At 37.6% G+C, this 20,761-nt stretch overlaps 1 protein-coding gene across 1 annotated transcript in view; it reads right to left on the bottom strand.

Moving 5' to 3' along the window:
- The window catches only part of LOC145283580 (uncharacterized), a 95,231-nt gene that overhangs the window by 60,025 nt on the left and 14,445 nt on the right, over positions 1–20,761 (bottom strand). The window contains exon 2 of the mRNA XM_080132500.1: positions 7,488–7,619. Within this exon, the coding sequence (XP_079988626.1) occupies positions 7,488–7,619 (132 nt within the window). The remainder of the gene's footprint in view (positions 1–7,487; positions 7,620–20,761) is intronic.

Genomic DNA, 20,761 nt, shown 5'->3' with positions numbered 1-20,761 from the left:
AACGGTGGACAACAATCCAAACTGGAACCTTCTTTGCAAAAATCAGAGCTGAAAAATCACAGAAACCCTAACCTTTCCACTGAATAAAAAAAAAAACATATTCTGCCGGGGATCATGGTCATATCAGACTGTTGGAAGGCAAGTGGGAGGAGAGGGTATCACCATTTAACATTGAACTACAGCCTTCACTTTGTAAATCCTGAAATGCAGGCAACTACGAATCATGTGGAACGAATGTGGAAGGAGGCCAAACAGTACAACAAACAAGAATGTGGAACCAGCCAGGATCTTTTGGACACATATCTTCAGAGTTTATGTGGAGGTAAAAATTTGGTAGTGATCTGTTTGTCTCCATATTAACTCACATCGCCTAAAGCTATCCAGTTGGTGAAGAACTTCATTACATGTCCGCAATCTCTTCTCTGCCCACTTTGCCGTTGTGTGATGCTGTCCAAAAGTCTGAGGAAAAAACATTTTCCTGAGGAAGTTTTCCTGGCATTGGAAGTCCATAACAATTAAACGACAGTCACTCAAATGTAAGTGTGACACACAAAATAAATAGCACACACGCTATCCTATTAATATATAGATAAAAACATGTTATATTATTGTATTGCAGCAATAAATTTTTTTTTTTTTTAAACTTTGGATTGCTTTTTTATTATTATATTATTTACTTGTGGCAAATATTGATTTTTTTTGTAGAGTGCATTTATATATTTACAAAACTTTTTTACAAAACATTTTGTGGGCAAGAGGATTTTCCCTACATTAAAAACTGACCACTGACAGAAAAGATCAGCATCCTGATAATCAATATTAATAAAATACATGATTTTATTTAGAAATGTTTTTATAACCTTTAATTTTTTGTCCTTGTGAGGAGGTAAGCAAATAGCATAGTTGTTTTTTTTATAGAAAATAAAAGTTATAAAAAGATTTGTACGTTGTGATACTACACTTCATTTTTATAAAAATAAACGTTATAAGAAAATAATGTAATTTTGAAATCTTGATTGTTACTCCTGACAGGAGAGATGAGCATCTTAAATTCTCAATTCTTATGTTAGTTTTTTGTGAAGGGAAAATCCTGTTCCCCACAAAATGTTTTGTAAAGAGTTGTGTGAATATATGAACGCAAAATCAATCTTGGCCACAAGTAAATAATATAACTCATTATTACCATTTAATAAAAAAGCAATCCAAAGTTTGTTTTTTTTTTCAAGTTTTATTGTCACTATGTAATAATACAACTCGTTTTTATTATTATTTAAAATGTATATATATATCAATCCAAAGTTTGTTTTAAAAAGTTTTATTGTCACTATGTAATAATACAACTCGTTTTTAGCATTTAAAAAATATATATCAATACAAATTGTCTGTATTTTTGAGATGAGGTGTTTTCATTGATTGAGATTGTCGGACTGACTTCCTCATCTTGTTTGTTAACGTCTTAACGTTCCCCAGTTCGATACACCTGATGAAGGCCGGAGGGCAAAACGGTAAAAACGTTGTGACGTTAACAAACAAGATGAGGAAGTCAGTCCGACAATCTTAATCAATATCAATACAAAGTTTGGTTTAAAAAAATTTTCTTGTCGTGATATTTGTTTACAGAGCCAATGTGTGCGAAGGTGAAGGTTAAACAGATGTCGAAAGAAAGGTGTCCTTTTTTCTTTCTTCGCAGTGAAGTCGATCAGGGTACATATTCCCTACTTGGTCTAAAATTGGTCCAAAAGTGTGATGGCTTTGGAAAAATATTAACCCTGCAGCCTTATCCTTCTTCATTTTACAGCTTCTGATAAATCTTTCAATTCTTATAGATGAACCAGATACTGCATATGCAACTTCAAATGCTATATCACATGAATCAGTGTTAATTTGAGATGACCAAAAGAACATTGATAGGAGGCGGGGGGGGGGGGAGAATAAATAAGTAGCCATTAGAGTTACAATGAAGAAGCTTTAGTGTATTCTGTCAATTTATATTTTTATTTTAGTCACTTTGTCTGATGCAAATATTTCATAAAGCTGATAACACCTTTCCCAAGGGTTCAAACTCTTTGACCAAATGTGTGTGTGTGTGTATATGTATATGTGTGTGTGTGTGTGTGTGTGTGTGTGTGTGTGTGTGCTAGAAAATGCTACACAATTATGCAGAATGTAGAAAATATGCATAAATAGAGCTGCACATAATAGTTAAATGAAATCAATCATCCAATAAGAAATCATAAAAATGATTAAGGAAAGTTTATTTTTCATAGGAATATGCAAATTTGTTAACGTTTATGAAGTTGCTCGCATATCTATAAGTGAAGTTTGTTTAAATTTTTAACAGAAAAAGTAAAGTAGGCTTTTAATATCAATGTCAGTGCGACAAATAACATCCATATACGTGTATATATATATAAGATTATCTGTCTGAAACAGGAATAGGTTTAAAGCTCTTAAATTCATACCAGAATTATTTGCAAAGACTTGTGGTGCAACAGATACAAGTGCTAACTAACAATCAATTCTAAGTGACAGTTTTCTGGAGACTGAAGGTCTAATTCTCAATACAGACGATACTAAGAATACAATTACAAATTACTTAAAAAACTTCTACTCGGTCATGGCTGATAGAACAAGAATAAGCTACTCACCCCCAGATTATAGAAAAGATTCCATTCAAAGTTCTGCAGAGATTTAAGAGTTCAACAAGAAACACCTGAAGAAGGTCAGAGGTCACATCAACAATATGCCTGTTAATAATATTTACCTTCCCTAACCCACTTATATTTGGCCAACCAAGCATGATTAAATGTCGTTTTTACTCATTGCAGATTGATTTATGCTGTGTTTATTTTACTTTTAAATTTGGACGATGTTATTATATGGAAAGGGATGTAACTCTTGCATCCACAATAATACAATTTCAGAACAATGTATTTCAATTTTATTTCCAGTATTTAAAAAATATTCTAATGGTATTATTATATTTTTTATTAATACTTGAAAAATAATAGTATTTATTACGATCTTATTTCTAATATTTTCACACAAATTTTTACTGGACATAAAGAATATGATTTTCAAGGCCTTTTCAAGACATTTTTCATATTTTCAAGGATTTTTCAAGATAATAAAAATAAAGCCTTTTCAAGGCAAAAGTCACAATTCAAGGACTTTTTAAGTCTGTATGAAACCTAGGATTATATAAAACACTAGTGTCGTATGCTCAGTCCATCAAATCAAAAGTAGAAAAACAGAGGCTTTGTTCTCATGAGTTTTAGCAAATAAGAAAGTCCTGAATAGATGCATGTCTTTTATCATGATCATCATTAATGGACCCGAGGTGATTTTGTCAGCATCTGACAAAGTCAAACTCTTTGCCAAGAGCTTTGCAGCAAACTCCACCCTATGCAATCAGGGCAATGTACCGCCTAATTTTCCTTCCAAGACTGAAAATAATCTGAGTGATATCCACAAATCTGTTTGTGACATTGCCACACTTATCAAGAACCTTGATGACAATATTCCAGAATTTATTATTAAATGATTGCATTCAATGCTCATTTACTCAAAAAGAAAACCGAGATCCTAATTTTTTTTTTTTTTTTTTAGTAAAAATAAATAAATTAAACAAAAAAAAAAAAAACTTAAACTTTAGAGTGGGGGAATCATGATTACCCACTTCTAAACCAGATCACAAAATGATGAAAGTGTTACATTTGTAGGTGACACAAAAATCGGACATTCAACGAAGATTGTCAGTTCCAACATACTGTGATATGTTATCTTGCCTTTTATATATATATATATATATATATATATATATATATATATATAACTGTTCTGTGACCGTGGCTATGTGTGTCTTTCTCTAACGTGTGTGTGTGGGGGGGGGGGTGTTCTAATGGCCTTTTTTGTGATCGTCTCTTTAAGGCAGCTCGTCTGCATCCATCTTTCCCATTCATTTATATATGTCTTATATACAGTTGTGTGTATTTACATGCAGTCAAGTTTCTTTTAAAGACCCTCAAGTTGTGTAGCTACCTTAGTAGTTCTTAACTGCGTGTGTGTCCATATATATGTGATAAAGTTCACCATACTTTTTTTTTCTGTTATCCTGTTCTAACTCTTCTGGGATGCGATTCTCCATGTCACTGGTCGATGAGCTGTAAAGAACATCTAGGATGAAAACATGCTGATTTTCTTGCAAGAATCACTTTATTTCGTCAACAAATGAACTGCAGAATCCCTTGCATTGCTGATTCAAGTTTTTTTATGTTTCCGTTGATGCATCCTTCTTTCAACCTTTCTGATCTTGAAACTAATTCAAGTCTTACTCTCTACCAACTTTAACTCCAATCAACTGTCTATCTCTTCTACTCTACTAAAAATCCTCACATGCGTTTTTGTTTTTATATGGGTGCATGAGTGTGGGGTGGTAACCTCTATTAACCAGACTGCACCTATAATGTACCACCTCACTTTTTAGTATGTAGGTGCACGCTCTGTCAATGGAAGTCACCGAGTTTGATGTGTCACCCCTTGACCTTTCTGCATCTACTCGACACAAGTAAGCTTGGTACTTCAGTACCGTGTTACTGACACACAACAATACAAGGGATGATGTTTCTGAACTTTTGAGATGACGATTGGTTATTCGTATTATTTGGATTCATCAGACTACTGTTCTCATCTTGAGTATCATTTTCACAACGTTTCTGTCAATGTAACCGTCGACCTTCTTTAAACAATCCAACTAAAACCTAACAGCCAGCCATGGTTCTCCCCTGAATGTGCTGTTGCTATCGCGTACAGAAATAAATTTTTCCATAACTACCAACGTAATAGATGCAGAGACTAAAGCCGCTTTCAGGAACGCCAGCAACCACTGTAAAAGAGTAATAAAAAATGCAAGAGAGCTATATGATCAGTCTGTTAAATCCAAAGTAGCTGATCAGCGGCTTGGTTCCCACCAGTTTTGGCAAATAACAAATAGGATCCTGAACAGAAGTGTGCGTTCTATCCCAACCATTATCAATGGACCAGAGGTCATTTCGTCAGCATCAGACCAGGCCAAACTATTTGCCAAGAACTTTGCAGCTAATTCTACCCTATGCGACGAAGGCCATCAACTCCCCATATTTCCTCCTATAACACAAAACACGCTAGGTAACATACAAATATCTGTGCATGAGGTCGCCAAGCTAATCAAGAACCTTGATTCCAGTAAAGCAACTGGCCCTGACGGCATCCCAATTATAGTGTTAAAAAAGCTTCAACCAGAACTTGCTCCCATACTTACGAAACTGTTTAAGCGTTGCCTTAAGGAGAAGTGCTTTCCGACTCCCTGGAAAACCTCATCAGTATGCCCTGTATTTAAGAATTCAGGTGATAAGTCATCTCCCTCTCAGTACAGACCAATAAGTCTCCTGTGTGTTATGAGTAAGTTGCTGGAATCCATATTAAATAGAGAAATAGTCAACCACCTCAGCAGAAACAACCTTCTTAGTGACACACAATATGGTTTCCTCCTGCAAGATCTACTGCAGATGTGCTAACGGTTATATCTCACAGGATTAGTGAATCTCTTGACAAAGGCTTCCTTTCTAGGGCAATTGCTCTTGACATATCAAAGTCCTTCGACAAGGTATGGCATAGGGGCCTACTTCACAAGATTTCCAGCTACGGTATAACTGGAAATGTTTTCTCAATCATTAAATCATTTCTCTCCGATAGGCTCATAAGAGTAGTGGTCGATGGACAAAAATCAGAAGCCTGCAGTATTAATGCTGGAGTCCCTCAAGGGTCAATCCTGGGCCCAACTCTCTTCCTGATCTACATCAATGATCTCCCTAAACACATACTTAAATCATTCGTTGACATCTATGCTGATGACACGATCATCTACGGCAACACATCAAAGGCTGTAAATGACAAAGTTCTCTCTGATTCTCTCTCCTCTGATCTCGAGCACGTGGTTCAGTGGGGGAAGACATGGCTGGTTACCTTTAATGCATCTAAAACCAAACTCCTATCTTTACATCATCAATGCTCTGATCCCCATCTGGCATCAATTGAAATGGATGGCTCTCGTCTAGAAGCTCAATGTTTTGACAAGCTTCTGGGTTTGTTCTTTACTCCTGATATGAAATGGAATACGTACATCAAGTCTGTTGCCAAGGTCACTGGAAAGATGGTGGGATCCTTCTACCGCTCCAGAAGGTATCTCACTACTGATGGCATTCTCTATCTATATAAAAGCTTAGTACGTCCAAGGATGGAATACTGCTGCCACATCTGGGCAGGAGCTGCTAAAAACAGCCTATCCTGCCTTGACAGAGTACAAAATAGACTTCATGGCTTAGTGGGGGATGCCCTTTTCTCTACCCTGCAACCTCTCTCCCACAGAAGAAACGTTGCGAGCCTATCCTTGTTTTATCGTTATTTCTATGGCAGGTGCTCGTCTGAACTCCAATCTCTGGTCTCCCCTCACCAATCTTTCACAAAAATCACCCGTCTAGCTGAATCCACTGTTAAAAATTTCCCCCACTCTTTATCTGTGCCTAAATCAAAATGTAGATTCCATGAATAAAGCTTCTTTCTTAGAACTGCATGCCTCTGGAACTCTGTTCCGTCTGCCTGCTTCCCACCTGACTACAACTTGGATGTCTTCAAGTCCAACGTTAACAAATTCCTAATGAACTGCCCTCTTAAGTAAACACTTCATCAAATCTCCACACTAACGTACTATACTTGCAATAACCCTTATCCCTGAGTGACTTCCGAGGTAGCACGTTTGTTCCATAAGCCATGACTGAATAGAGGTCCTAAGTAATTCACAATTATATTTTTCGATCGCTCACACTGAGGATTGAACCTTCAACTTTCAGGAGAATATCACTTTTTACAATTGATTTTTCTAAGTACTCTAACCACTGTGCCAGGGGTCCTTGTCTGCAAGGACCCCTGGCACAGTGGTTAGATAAGTTCTTGTTGAGTCATCCCCTTTAATAATCAAATTATACTTGATTTCCACCATTAACAATTACTATGTCGTTGTCCTGGTAACCAACGTATACTAATTAACCCTTATCCTTGAGTGGCCTTCGGCCTTGATAAGTAATGACTCCCTAGTGTAAAAAAAAAAAAAAAAATGGTCGATGTTAGCACAGGAGATGAGTTTGTCGATTTCAGAGTGGTGATAGATGTGAGCGACAGACAAAATGCACTCCAAACTTTTACGACTGAGGTATCAATCATCATTGTTAAAAGTGCATTGAGAAGGGTGGTATCTATGTAGAAAAATAAAATCCAGAGCAGAAAAGTCACCCATTTTAATAGTACCACTCCCGTCTTCATCTTCATAGCTCTTTGACATTTTAGTGTTTAAGTTAAAATATAGGAAGCCTTACTTTTGGAAATTACACTCATATTTTATAAGTCTCGGGGGCGGGAGAGAAACTGAAACAAAAGTAAGTTCCATGACTTACCATTTTCTGACGACGAAATCGATGAATATTTATACAATAACACATTTCCTCGTAATGAAGCTAAAGAACTATGTTGAAATTTTCTGTAATGATCGACACTTTTAACATTGCATGACATTCCACGGGGGCATTCTGTCGATAAAAACAAAATTTTAAAAATTAAACAAAACTTTGAATTATTTATTTGCAAAATATATATGAAAACATTTTAAACAAATACACAAAGCCATTTGAAAGATGTTTTTGGTCATCTAGCCTACACTTAGCTAGAATCATCAATCACCATAATACCATATTTACTCCAGAAATTTCCCAAATCATTTTTAAAATTTTACTGAAAATAAATAACGTTTATGTAGTCATTTCATTTTAATGAAACAAAACTTTGAAAAATTTATTCATTTTAGAAAATTTTACAATATAAAATGCTCATAAAATAAATTAGGCACAAAGCTTCGAGAGGAGGAGGGGGGTATGTGGTCATTCTCGTACTAAGGGTTGTCTATGTTTTTCCTAGCAAGGATGCAGACACCATAATACCAACATTCACTCAAGAGGTCATCCTACTTAAAATTCCCAAATCTATTTCAAAAAAAGGTAAATTTTTACCTGGTTTCCACCTTAACATTTTCTTTCAAAAATTACGATTTTACTAGGTTTTCAGGTATGCTGAAAACGAATATCTCATTTAAATGTTTGGCAAATAAGTTTTCCGGATATTAAGCAATGCAATTTCTTATGTTATAGTGGATGGCTATCTTGGAACATGTGAACACATGCTCCTGCGTGTAAACGGGACGTGTAATCGTAAGCATTTTCTCAAGTTTGATAGTGGGGGAAGGAAGCGGGAAGAGTCATAAGTTCCAAACATTTTAAAACCATGTAGAAACACTTCAAACAATGTGTCAGGGTGGGTGTTTAAGATTTGCATTGAAAAGATCTCACTATTAAATATTACTTAATCAATTGATTATTTCCTGATATTTTTAAGGCTGTTAACACAAAAAGCTAAGGTAGACCTATACAATGCACACTCCTTTTCTTGTAATTTTTTTCATTTAGTCTTTTTAAAATGTTATTCAACAGATTATTATCGATTGGACACTAATCTAGTATATTATAAAAAAAAAAATTAAGTAAATAAAATAAAAATTCAATATTTCTAAGGGGGTGCTCGGTTTCTAGTAAATCAATCCCTCATATTGGAACCACTTGAGGAGAATATGCACCTTTTCCAGAATTTTATTTTTAGCGTTATCAGCCATCAAGCAGTGCCGGGATGCAGTGTGGGAGTTCGACCCTTTTTGCTATTAATCTGGTGTGACTGACATCATCATCACTATCCTGCTGTTCAACTTCCTTGCCCTGACAAGAGTGAGGGGGTGAGAAAGGGCTCTTTGCCCGATTACTTTAGTTTGAGCGTAGCTTGCCTGAGAGAAGGAAGCTGACTTTGTGCTCCATCAAAAAAGTTTTTAACATTAAACAATTTTCCGGGTTTTTCTCTTTTAGAGAGAGATGTTTCAATTTCATTCCAAGTTAATTACAAGGCAACAAGGTCTTACTAACTGGGAAACCATTAATCTCAAAGGACCAATGGAAAAAAACAGTTATTTTGTGGGATATTTTTCTGTAAGAGAAAGAAATAAAATTTGCCAGCCTGTCTGACAAGACGACAAGCAGATTCACTGGGGAACAAATTTTCAGTAACTGAGTTGCATTGGATATTTTAACTGATTCTGAAGGAGTTTTAAGCTCTGATTTCAAATCTAAAATTTTTTTCTCTACAAGCTCTAGTTTGTATGCAATTTGAGGTTAATAAAATTGTACAAATGTGAACTTGTGTAAACCATGTATAAGCATTTTCATGTTCACATATATAGATAGCCCATCCACACACACGCACATACATATATATATATATATATATATATACATATATATATATATATATATATATATATATATATACCCAGTACAGACATAAATCCTGCAGATATTCGTGCAACAAAGATTTCCTAGAATAGAATAAAGCATCAGACAGCGTAGAAAGTGATAATATGTTTCGATTAAACAGGAAAGGAAAACCAGAGATTTTTAATGAGACACCCCTAAAGTTGATATTGACCAAATTTTGTGGTTTGTGTCAAATTCAGGATTGCAGAGTCTGATGGTAAAAGTTTGACTCTGGCTCTTAGAATTCCTAGGATGCAGACTCTGACTCCTTGATGGAAATCTATTCTGCAGATCCATATACCAGCCTCCCACATCTATTCAGCATGCATTTTATAGTTACTTTTCATGTATATTATTTTTGACGTTTAACATTCATTTGTATGATAAATATACTCACATATACACTATACCAGCTTTATTTATTTAATTTTTTACTTACGTCTACCCCTAACAAAGTATATCACCACTTGGATGAAAAAGGCTACTTTTTGGGACCATGTCTCATCATCATCATCATCATCATGACGGGCTCCCTACCCGGACCAATGTGACTCTTCCTCTCCAGAGTTTCCTGTCTTCCATCAGTTGCTTCAGATCTTCAGGTTCACAGTTGGCGTTGTGTGCTATTTGGATGTACGTGGATCTAGGTCGTCCTCTGCTTGCGCGTCCGTGTCGTGGAGTCCATAGCAATACATCACTTACCAATTCATGCTTGCTCCTCAGACAATGACCGGCAAATCGTAGGCGTCTTTCTCTGATGGTATTAGATATGGCAGGTAGATTACCATAAAGTTGCTGCTTTGTGGGATGATTTTACCAAGATATATTTAATATTGTTTTTAGCATACGGGTGTATGTGCCGTCTAGTTTTCTTTCCAATCTTTTGGTGAGTGTCCAGGTTGTAGCACCGTAAACAAGGACAGACTCTACCACTGCCCTGAAGAATTGCCTTTTCAGTTTGTCAACCAGTCTCGAAGTCCATACTGAATGTAGCCCATCCATTGCAGCCCATGCTTTTGAGATGCGAATTCCGATATCTCTCTCTGTGGAAACTATGTTGCTGCCCAGATACGTAAACTCAGTGACTTCTTTCAGTGTTGATCCAACCAAAGCCCTGATCTCTCCCTTCACATTGAAAGTCAAACTTTGTCTTATCCGCATTTATGTAGAGACCAATGTCATTTGCAGACTTTTCTAGCTTACATAACAGTGTTTGCGCATCAGCAGTGTTGTTCGCGAACAAAGCAATATCGTCTGCGTAATTTGCATCAGTTATGTGTGCTGATTGATGATGTCTGTTTCTGGATTCATCTAGGGTGAAGCCTAGCATGTTGTGTATATCAACAGAGGTGCGAAGTACAAAGTCAAGACAGACAATGAAAAGAAAAGGGGCAAGAGTATCTCCTTGTAGAACCCCAGTGCGGATGTCGAAAAATTCAGTGTCCCCGTCTGGGGACCTGTCCATTGCTCGAGTATGCTCATATAACATCATGATAGCATTAATGACTTCATTTGGAATGCCATATGCTTTTAATATGCTGGCCATTTTTCCTCTATGTACAGTCGAATGCTTTGGAGAAATCTACAAAGATCATGACTGCCTCAATGTTTTTTGCTTTGACTCCTTCAATCAGTCTCCTAACAGTAAGTATTTGACTAGTAGTAGAGCGATTCTTTCTAAATCCATTTTGGTTCTTTCTGAGCACTTCTTCAATCTTTAGTTGGATACGGTTGAGAAGCATGGCATTGTAGATTTTTGCTGCATTTGGAGTGAGTGTTATTCCTCTGTAGTTGCTTGGTATGCTTAGGTCACCCTTCTTGGGGAAGGGAAGTATGCATCCTTCCCTCCATATATTAATAATTTTTTAATTATATATAGAATTGCATGAATTAAGAAGTATGTCATTGAAACCACCTGTCTTCCATACTTCAGGAGGTATGTTATCTAAGCATGCAGCTTTACGATTCTTGGTCTTCTTTAGTACATTTAGAAGTTCCTCCATTGTAAAATCACCCTTCTCAATATCGAGTTCCTGTACAACAATCGGCTGAATTGGTTGGTCTGTTACTCCTGGTTTCTTTCTGGGTAACTTTTCAAAATGTGCTTTCAATTTCGAACATGCATTTTCCGGAGTGTTTGCTTTTAACTTAGCTTTGGCAGGTCGTTTGCACCCAGATATCTCATTTACTACTTGCCAAGCCAGATAGGATTGTTTGTTATCTGCTGCATTCTGGATTCGATCTATTTGTTCTTGAAAATATTTATGTTGTTCTGATAGATACATCATACTAAGCTCTTGAAGCGCCTACTTCCTTAATTTTGTATTCTGTCGAGTGGGGTATTTATGTTGCTTTTTGATTATGTTTTTTAACTTTTCTCGTTTTAATATTATTTTATCATTTTCCCACGGTACTTTTCGCTTTACCTTGGGCTTCAGAGGTATACACTTCTTTGCTGCTTCTTGGTGCGAACTAACAAAGTTTTCATAGGTGGTATTAGCAGTTGGTTCCTGCTCTTGTGCTTGTAAAGCATCAAATCTGTTTCGCAGTTTGAAGATGAATCTCTGATCTGATTGTCATGTGACAACGTTGACCAGTTGTAAGGCTGTCTAGATGATTTTTTAGTTTTATTCGATCGTAGGCTTAACTTCAACTTAGAGGTTACAATCCTATGATCAGTAGGCACACCATAGAAACTGCTATAAGCTTCACAGTTATGACAGCTATTGATCCACTTCTTATTCATAAAAAGATAGTTCAGTTGTGCCTTGTCTTCATCTGGGGATTGATAGGTCCAGACCTTACTGGGTCTTTTCTGAAAACGTCTAGAAAAGATAAATAAGATGTTGGTTTATGTAACATTTTAACTTCTGCATATCAGTCAGTACGACCAGGGAAGCAGGTAGCAGGAAGGGAATTCCAAAGTCTAGCTGTTTGAAGGAAGAAACTATTAGAATAGAAAGCTTTCTGGCATCTAGGGACCTCAACAGTGAAGGGGTGAGATCTTATTGCTAAACGGGTTTGTCGGGGATATGTATGGTGAGGGGTACAAGTGCAATGAGTTCATCAGAACACATTCTATTAAAATATTTGTAAAACAGGCACAGAGATGCAACATTGTGGTGATGGGATAGGGGTTGGAGCTTAGTTGATAAAGTGGGACCAATTAAATTGACAACTCTTTTTGGACCCTATACAAGAAGGAGAGGCTAGTTATAGACGCATCAGCCCACATGTACCCACAATACTCCATTCATGGGCGAATAGTGGCCTTGTAGAGGTACAGGATACTCTCAGGTGTGAATAGTCTTCTAGCTCGATAGAGGGAACCCACCTTCTTTTAAGCAGTCTTTGCAATGTCTCTATGTATTTGTTCCAGTTTGTATTGCCTATAAATGTTAGGCCGAGGAGTTTGAAGGTAGAATTCTCAGGTAGGGTGTTATTTGTCATCGATATAGGCAGTTGGAGAGGCGTCTTATAATTGTTAAAAGAGAGCAGCTTAGTTTTACTAACATTAAATATTACCATCTATTTGTGGCTCCATTCTATAATGGTCTGGAAGTCATTTTCTAACGATTCTGCCATTGTTTTATGCATATCCATTCTACCCTCATGCATGTTATAGAGCGTTGTATCATCAGCAAATATACCCATCTCGGACACAATATTATCAGGGCAGTCGTTTATGAATATCAAGAATAATAATGGTCCAAGGATCAACCCCTGAGGCCTCCTGAATCAATGTTATGCTGCTTGGATGCACGTCCATCAATGACAACCTATATGCTTCTATTGTCTAAGATGGATCTAATATTTAGTATACAACCAGTTATAACATACAATTTAATTTTCATTAACAGCTCTTTGTGCCAAACTTTGTCAAAGGCCTTGGATATATCAAGGGCTACAGCTATGGCTTTGCCCGCCTTATCCAGGACATGGTAAATGTGTTCAGAGACGAATGTTTAAATATCTGCAATAGAACAACATTGCCTGAGTCCATACTGTTTGTCAAAGAGAAGATTTGCTTTTGCTAGGTGGTGAACTAATGTTTGATTAATTAAGGTCTCAAAGATTTTAGCGAAGAGGGGGAAGAGACTAATGGGGCGATAATTGAGACGGTCTGTTTTTTCACAAGAATTCCTGTACACTGGTACCACAGAGGCAATGTTCCAGCTATTAGGGAAGCAAGATTCAGCAAGGCATTTATTATAGAGCTTGGAAAGTACAGGGGCTTGCTCGGCTGAACATTTCTTAACTGGTGTAGCAGGGATGAGATCAGGCCTTAGAACTGTCTAAGTTTTTTATGATATTGTGGACATGAGAAGGGGTGATTTTTACATCATCTAATGTGGCTTCAGTCTGGATAGGGAGTTGTTTGTTGGCTCTTCATTGCTGTGCATGCAACCTTCTGATTGTTGCTCAGTAGAAGAATTACTGATTGTTGCCTTTTATTCACTACACTATTATAGATTTTCCAGAAATCATGAGTTCTTTTGCAATTCTATGCGTTCCCTGATTATTTCAGCATGCTTTCTTTTGGCTGTCGCAATTTCTCTCTTACAATGATTTCTTTCCTATTTATATTTGACTTATGACGTACAAACCAGTGGAATGCATGCTGTCCTTGTGCAATGGCAACTGCACAATCTGTAATGAACCATGGAGGTGAGTGGGGCTTACTATATTACTTCCGTGTGGGAACATGTGCTTCAATGCTCGCTTTGCACCATTCAGTTTTCTCATTGGCACACTGTTCTGCAGAAAGCAAGAAGATATCGGTCCATGGGACATCCCGGATGTGTTCTCTAATGGTTTCCCAGTCAGCCCTGTTGTAGTACCTTGTGGTTTTGAATAATGATTCCCCACCTTGAGGTTAGGATTTAAATGTGATGTCAACTGATGCCACTAGGTGGTCTGCATTTCTAAGTGGACTGTTGGCATTAGTCACACAATCCTCAGTTACTGTGGTGAGGAATAGGTCTAGAAGTGAAGCCTACTGAGGTTCACAGTCTGGTAGGCAAGTTGGAAACATTACTGTCTGTTTAAGGGAAATGGGCTATAGAGAAGCTATAAGTAGAGCTGCATCTGTGTAACCAAAGAAACTAAGCCAATTTTTATGGTTGAAATTAAAGTCACCAAAAACATGTATTTGGGCGTTACTATCCAAGGAGAATGCTACATCTATACTATCAGAGAAATGACCGATTAGGGTACAATCCTGACTTGAGGAAAAACGGTAGAGAAAATATAACTAACTGTGATGAAATGTTAGTCGAAAGCACATAAAAGCCTGGTCATCTGATTCAAAATTTTTCTCTCTAGTTAAAGGAATATAGACTCTAAGCCCGTGCATATATATATCCGAATCCTTACAGCAAAGAGGGAGGTATCCTGTTATGTTAAACTAGTTAGAGGGGGATTCAAGAGTGTAAGTTTGTTTCACTTAATGCTAAGATATCCAGGGAGTTTACTAAAATGTAAAACTTCTAAGCCATAAGCTGTAAAAGCCAGCCTCAAGGACGGAGGCAAATTGGTTTTGTTTGGGTTGTTATCTGGTTTATCGTGATATTTGTTTGGGTTGCCATTTCATTACATTTTTGTTTAATGTCAGGTTACAGAAAGAGTGTTGAGCAAAGTGGGCCAGTTTTGACACCAAGTATACACACAGTAGCCCGTTAGTCGAGTTCTGTCTAGAAGTTATGGTCTTGTGAAAGCCCACCAGATATAGCAGCAGAGCATGTTTCTATGGACGACATGGCACTACAACTATCCTGATATTATACAACTGATAACAGAGCAGTCGGGCTAAGCATTACCAAAGAGTTAGAGCTCCTGTACTGTCAGTCAGAAACAGCAGCCAAACAAACTTACCCTCAATCTCTCAGACAAGACCGGTCCAAATAAGTCATGTGAGCACAGTGGCATGCAAGCAAACCCAATTTTTCTCAGTTTCTGAGAAAAAGAGTAAAATTTAAAATAGGGAATAGGGGAATGGCGTTCAATGTCCTAATCAGAAAACAAGACCAAGTACAAGGTGGCTTTTGTGAGTTCCTTGTATTGTACCTCTGGTCTGGCTAATAGACAAAGAAAAAGTGTGAAAGCCAGCAATAGGCAGAGCCTATCTACTCCTTAGGCAAGTTAGGTTTGCAAACCAGGAATTTGTTAGTCACCAGCTCCAGGAAGGTTACCGACTATGACTGAGGAGGCCTTGCTCTGCCAGTTTAATTTTCAGTTTTCTTTCTCTTAGATGGATGATCTGACAAGATTTATGGGTCCATCACACTGAGAGGTAACCATGCGCCTGGTTTCTACACTAAGTATTTTTGCACCCCCGCATGAATGAAAATATTGAGTATCTTACTTTAAAGTTTTTCTCTATTCTACATAAATAAGCATAGGATTAGAGATAGATTCCCCTCTTACATTTACAAGAAATTGTATCTTTCAAGTACTGTGAGAGAATCAATCTGCTCTAGCGACCCAAAGTTGAAGAGCTTGACGTACAATGGGGGGGGGGGTTCACCTCAAATACACAAACGGAATGTTCAAGAAAGATTATCGCTACAGTCCTCTGTCTCTTCTCTCTTGGCTGGCCGGGAATCATCTCGCAGCACCCAGAAATGAACATTGTTTTATAGGTTCCATCTTCACGCACACACGAGATTATGCGAGAACGGACGAAATAAAAATGCTGGCCGCCATGTTTGTTCTTCCTTTTCTTCGCCTGTACTCACTCGCTGAGCACCCACGGTAAGACTTCTCTTTCTTGCTTCTAACCACAGAGCTATTGCTCCAAATGACAAAGTACTACAATAAATCTGACTAGGATGCCATCAGAGACACCTTATGGGGAGATATCATTTCTCTTCCTGCAGTGTGTAAATGAGACTACTGAATGGTTCAAAGCAGCAACTGAAGCACGTTCCTACACAGAAGTTCTATAGCAAACGCCACTCTCCCCAATGATTTACTTCTACTTGCACAGCTGCCATTGCTCAGAGGCAATATTTATACCATAGATTTATCTGGCATAAGTCCTGTACAAACAGACAAAAGTCTATAGAAGCTAGAAGTAATTGTAAGAAAGAAGTAGTGATAATTAAGAGTGAATATATTGAAACCACCAGGAAACACATTGAAGTGCAGAAATTAGGAACTCGTGATTTCTGGAAAATCTATAATAGTGTAGTAAATAATGGGCAATCAACAATTCCCCCACTATCCAACAATCATGAGGTTGCTAGCACAGCAACTGAAAAACCTAACATGCTTGCCAGTCAGTTTGCCTCAAATTCTACCTTGGACCCAGCAAACCATTCCCTCCCTGATTTTCCTTGGCGGACAGAAACCACATAAGATGATCTGAAAATCACTCCTTCTCAAGTACATGATATCATAAAAAAACCTAGACACCTCAAAAGCATGTGGACCTGATCTCATCCCAGCTGTGATATTAAAAAAATGCTCTACTGAGGTTACTTCAGTTCTCTCTAAACGCTTTAACAAATGCCTTGACGAATCTTGCTTTCCTGACTGCTGGAAAACTGCTTATGTGGTACCAGTTTACAAAAACTCTGGCAAAAGAACTGACCCATTAAATTCTCACCTAATTAACCTCCTCCCTCCTTTCCCCAAAATATTTGAATCCTTAATAAATCAAGCTCTAGTCCACCACCTTACAGCTGCTAAACTTCTGGCTGACACTCAATATGGATTTAGACAAGCCCATTCTACTACAAATATTCTAACTGTAGTCTCTGAACGTATATACCAAGCACTGGATAAGGCAGAGGAAGGAAGTCGCCTTAGATATATCTAAGGCTTTTGACAGGGTATGGCACAATAGTTTTCTCATGAAAATAAAATCCTATGGTATTACTGGATGAATAATTAAATACTTCTTAAATGAGAGAAGAATCCATGTTGTCCTCGATGGGCATACGTCCAAACAATATGATATAAATGCAGGTGTACCTCAGGGATCGATCCTGGGTCCTTTACTATTTCTGATATTCATGACTTACCCGATAAAATTGTCTCAGATGGGTATATTTGCCGACGACACCACGCACCATAGCAGGCACGTGGGGAAAACTAAGGAGTACATATCTAGGGTAATGGCAGAAACCCTAGAAGTCCTTCAGTCTGTAGTGAAATGGGGGTCAAAAATGGATAGTAACGTTCAACGCTGCAAAGACAAAGCTCGTTTCCTTTATTAATTACATGAAACCTTACCAAGCACCAATAGCTATGGCTAAAGATACATTACCTAAAAGTACTTCCTTCAAACTCCTCGGCTTAACGTTCACAGGAAACATGAGTTGGAATAGATACATTGAGATCATTGCCAAGGCTGCTGCAAAGAAGGTAGGCTCTCTCTACCGTGCTAGAAAATTACTCATGTTTGAAAGTATCCTGTACCTCTGCAAAGCCATCATTCGCCCATGTATAGAGTACTGCTGTCACATTTGGGCTGGTGCATCTGCTACTAGTTTCTCGCTTCTGGACAGGGTTCAAAAGAGAGTTGCCAACCTGATACGTCCTGAACTTTCATCTAAGCTTCAGCCCCTGTCCCATCGATGAAATGTTGCATCCCTCTGCCTGTTTTACAAATATTTTAATAGTGGCTGCTCTGATGAACTACAAGCCCTTGTTCCCCCTCGACGAAAATACACCTAACCAGCAGCTAAGTGCGACCCCTACACAGTAGAAATCCTTAGATGTAAGAAAGCCTTCTACTCTAATATTTTTTCCTCAGAACTGCTAGACTTTGGAATTCTCTTCCAGGTTCCTGCTTCCCCAACCGTACTGACATACAGAAGTTCAAGTGTAATGTAAACAAACACCTTGCTGCTAAACTCTCTACATAGTACCCCTGCAACTTAGGTCCCTGATAGTAATCCAGTACATCAAAGTGGCAATGTGCGTTGTTTGGGGTAAAAATGTAATAAAACAGAAAAAAAACTGGTAAAACCAAACAGGAAAACTATGTAAAAAAATTAATTTATTGGGCACAAGGAGTTGGAGTCGGATACAAAATTCCAACTCCGACACCTAGTACTTTTAGAAATCCGACTCAGACTCCAGGTAAAACCTCCGACTCCGCAACCCTGGTCAAATTATCTTCTTGCTCAGGAATGTAAACAAGAATAAGGGTGTCATAATACATCATTCAGAAGCTAAATAGATAAATAGATAAGGAAATGAATGGGAATGCTTGTTATGTCATAAGGATTCTATGAAAAATTCAAGTGACATTGCATGCATATTTTTTTACCAGTCGGGAATGGTTGCAAATTTTTTACCCTCCTTGGCTATAATTCTTTTGTTTCAGTTCAAACATGACTTCCATAATTGCAGAAACAAGCCTGATGCCTTCGTCTACATATGCGGATGCTACACACTCAATCGTCAGAGATGTAATATATCTACCACCAATAGCAATGCCCAAAAACATTACCTGAAAGTACTTCTTTTAAACTCCTTGGATTGCCAGGGCCGCTGCGACGAAGGTAGGCTCTCTTTACCGTGCTAGAAAGCTATATATGCCTGAAAGTATCCTGTAACTCTATAAGGCCACCATTCGCCCATGTTTAGAATACTGTTGTCACATTTGAGCTGGTGCATCTGCTACTTGTCTCTCACTCCTGGATAGGATTCAAAAGAGTTATCAACCTGATATAGGTCCTGAACTGTCATCTACACTTCAACCTCTATCCTATTGATGAAATGTTGCATCCATCTGCCTATTCTACAAGTATTTTAATGGTGAATGCTCTGACGAACTACAAGCACTTATACCACCTCGACATAAATCCCCCAGACAAATCCGACAAGCAGCAAGATCCCACCCCTACACAGTAGAGATCCCAAGATGCAAGAAAGCCTTCGACTTCAATAGTTTCTTGCCCAGAACTGCTAAACTTTGGAACTCTGTTATGGTATTCTGCTTTCCCAACCGTACTGACATGCAGAAGACCAAGTGTAATGTGAACAGACATCTTGCTGCTCATCTCCCTACATAGTATACCTGTAACTTATGTCCCCAATAGTAGCCCCCAATATCAAAGAGGAACTGTGCCTTGCTTGGGGTGAAAATGGAATAAAAAAAAAGATGAAAATGCCTTTTCACATATGTTGTAGAAAATTGAATCAAAATTTTCCTTGCTTTCTCACTCAGTGATGGGTATTCATTTTTTTGCAAAGAGTCAGAAATGAGGTCTTGATAATGACTTAAATTTAGCTTTGAGACAGTTGTCACAAGCTAGATCGATAAAGCTTTTTTTTTCATTCATGCTTTCTTCAATGTTAGCTACAAATGGCTCTATTATCCACATACTTCCAGGCCTAGGATCTTCTTCACTTGGATAATTAAAATAAAAATATCCTGTCAGTGACTGTAAATGCTGTTGAATAATAGATACCACTTGCTGGTTGAGATCCTTGCTCCTATACATTCATCAAAATTTTTTAAACATTTGTAGATCTCCTACCAAATATGTTTGTCACTGATATTTTCATTCGAATAGCATCTACTTGTACCTTGTACTGTGAACAGGTCCTTAAGTTGTCTTTGCAAAGATATACTTAGTTCATTTAGCAGAGAAAAACATCTGTCAGATATATAAGCTTGGCTAACCACTCGTCAGACATGAGTTCTTAAAATTTCTAATTATTTTGCTGATGAAAAAATTATTTCTTCACGCAAGACAAATAGTCGTGTCAGTATTTTGCCCCTTGAAAGCCCTCTTACCTCAGTGTAATAAAGAAGGTGAGTATACTGGGAGCCCATTTCTTCGTAGAGGGTTTTAAATATTCGAGAATTGAGTGCTTTGTGTCGAATTTCATTTATGATTTTAAGAACATCTGATAAAACTGTAGTTCTAGAAACGCTTTTCATCACAAGATGCTCACAATGTATAATGCAGTGCATAGACAGAATGTCTGGGTGACTTACATTTTTTACCTTTGTAACAACTCCTGAGCGATGTCCAGCTATGTTTGCAGCACCATTTGTACATATACCAATACATTTTTTCCATTCAATTCTGTGTTCCTGGAAATAACTATCAAGTTTTAAAAATCTCAAAGCTAGTTGTTCTACTTGGCAGGTTGAATGAGCAAGGAAGTTCTTCCTGTAATTCTCTTTCACAATCAACCCTCACAAAACAAAGGAAAATTGCCTTGTTACTGAGGTCGGATGATTCATCAAGTTAAATTGAATAAAATGGTGAATTTTTTACCATTTTTATAACTTTATTTTCAATATCATTGGCCATTTCTTCAATTCTGTGCTTAAAAGTGTTAGCAGACATAGG

The sequence above is a fragment of the Euprymna scolopes genome, chromosome 8 (genome assembly GCF_053919585.1).
Source record: "Euprymna scolopes isolate OS-2025 chromosome 8, ASM5391958v1, whole genome shotgun sequence".
NCBI classification, from domain to species: domain Eukaryota; kingdom Metazoa; phylum Mollusca; class Cephalopoda; order Sepiida; family Sepiolidae; genus Euprymna; species Euprymna scolopes.
The sequence above is the reverse complement of the archived record's forward strand: the minus strand, read 5'-3'. Positions and strand labels throughout refer to the sequence as shown.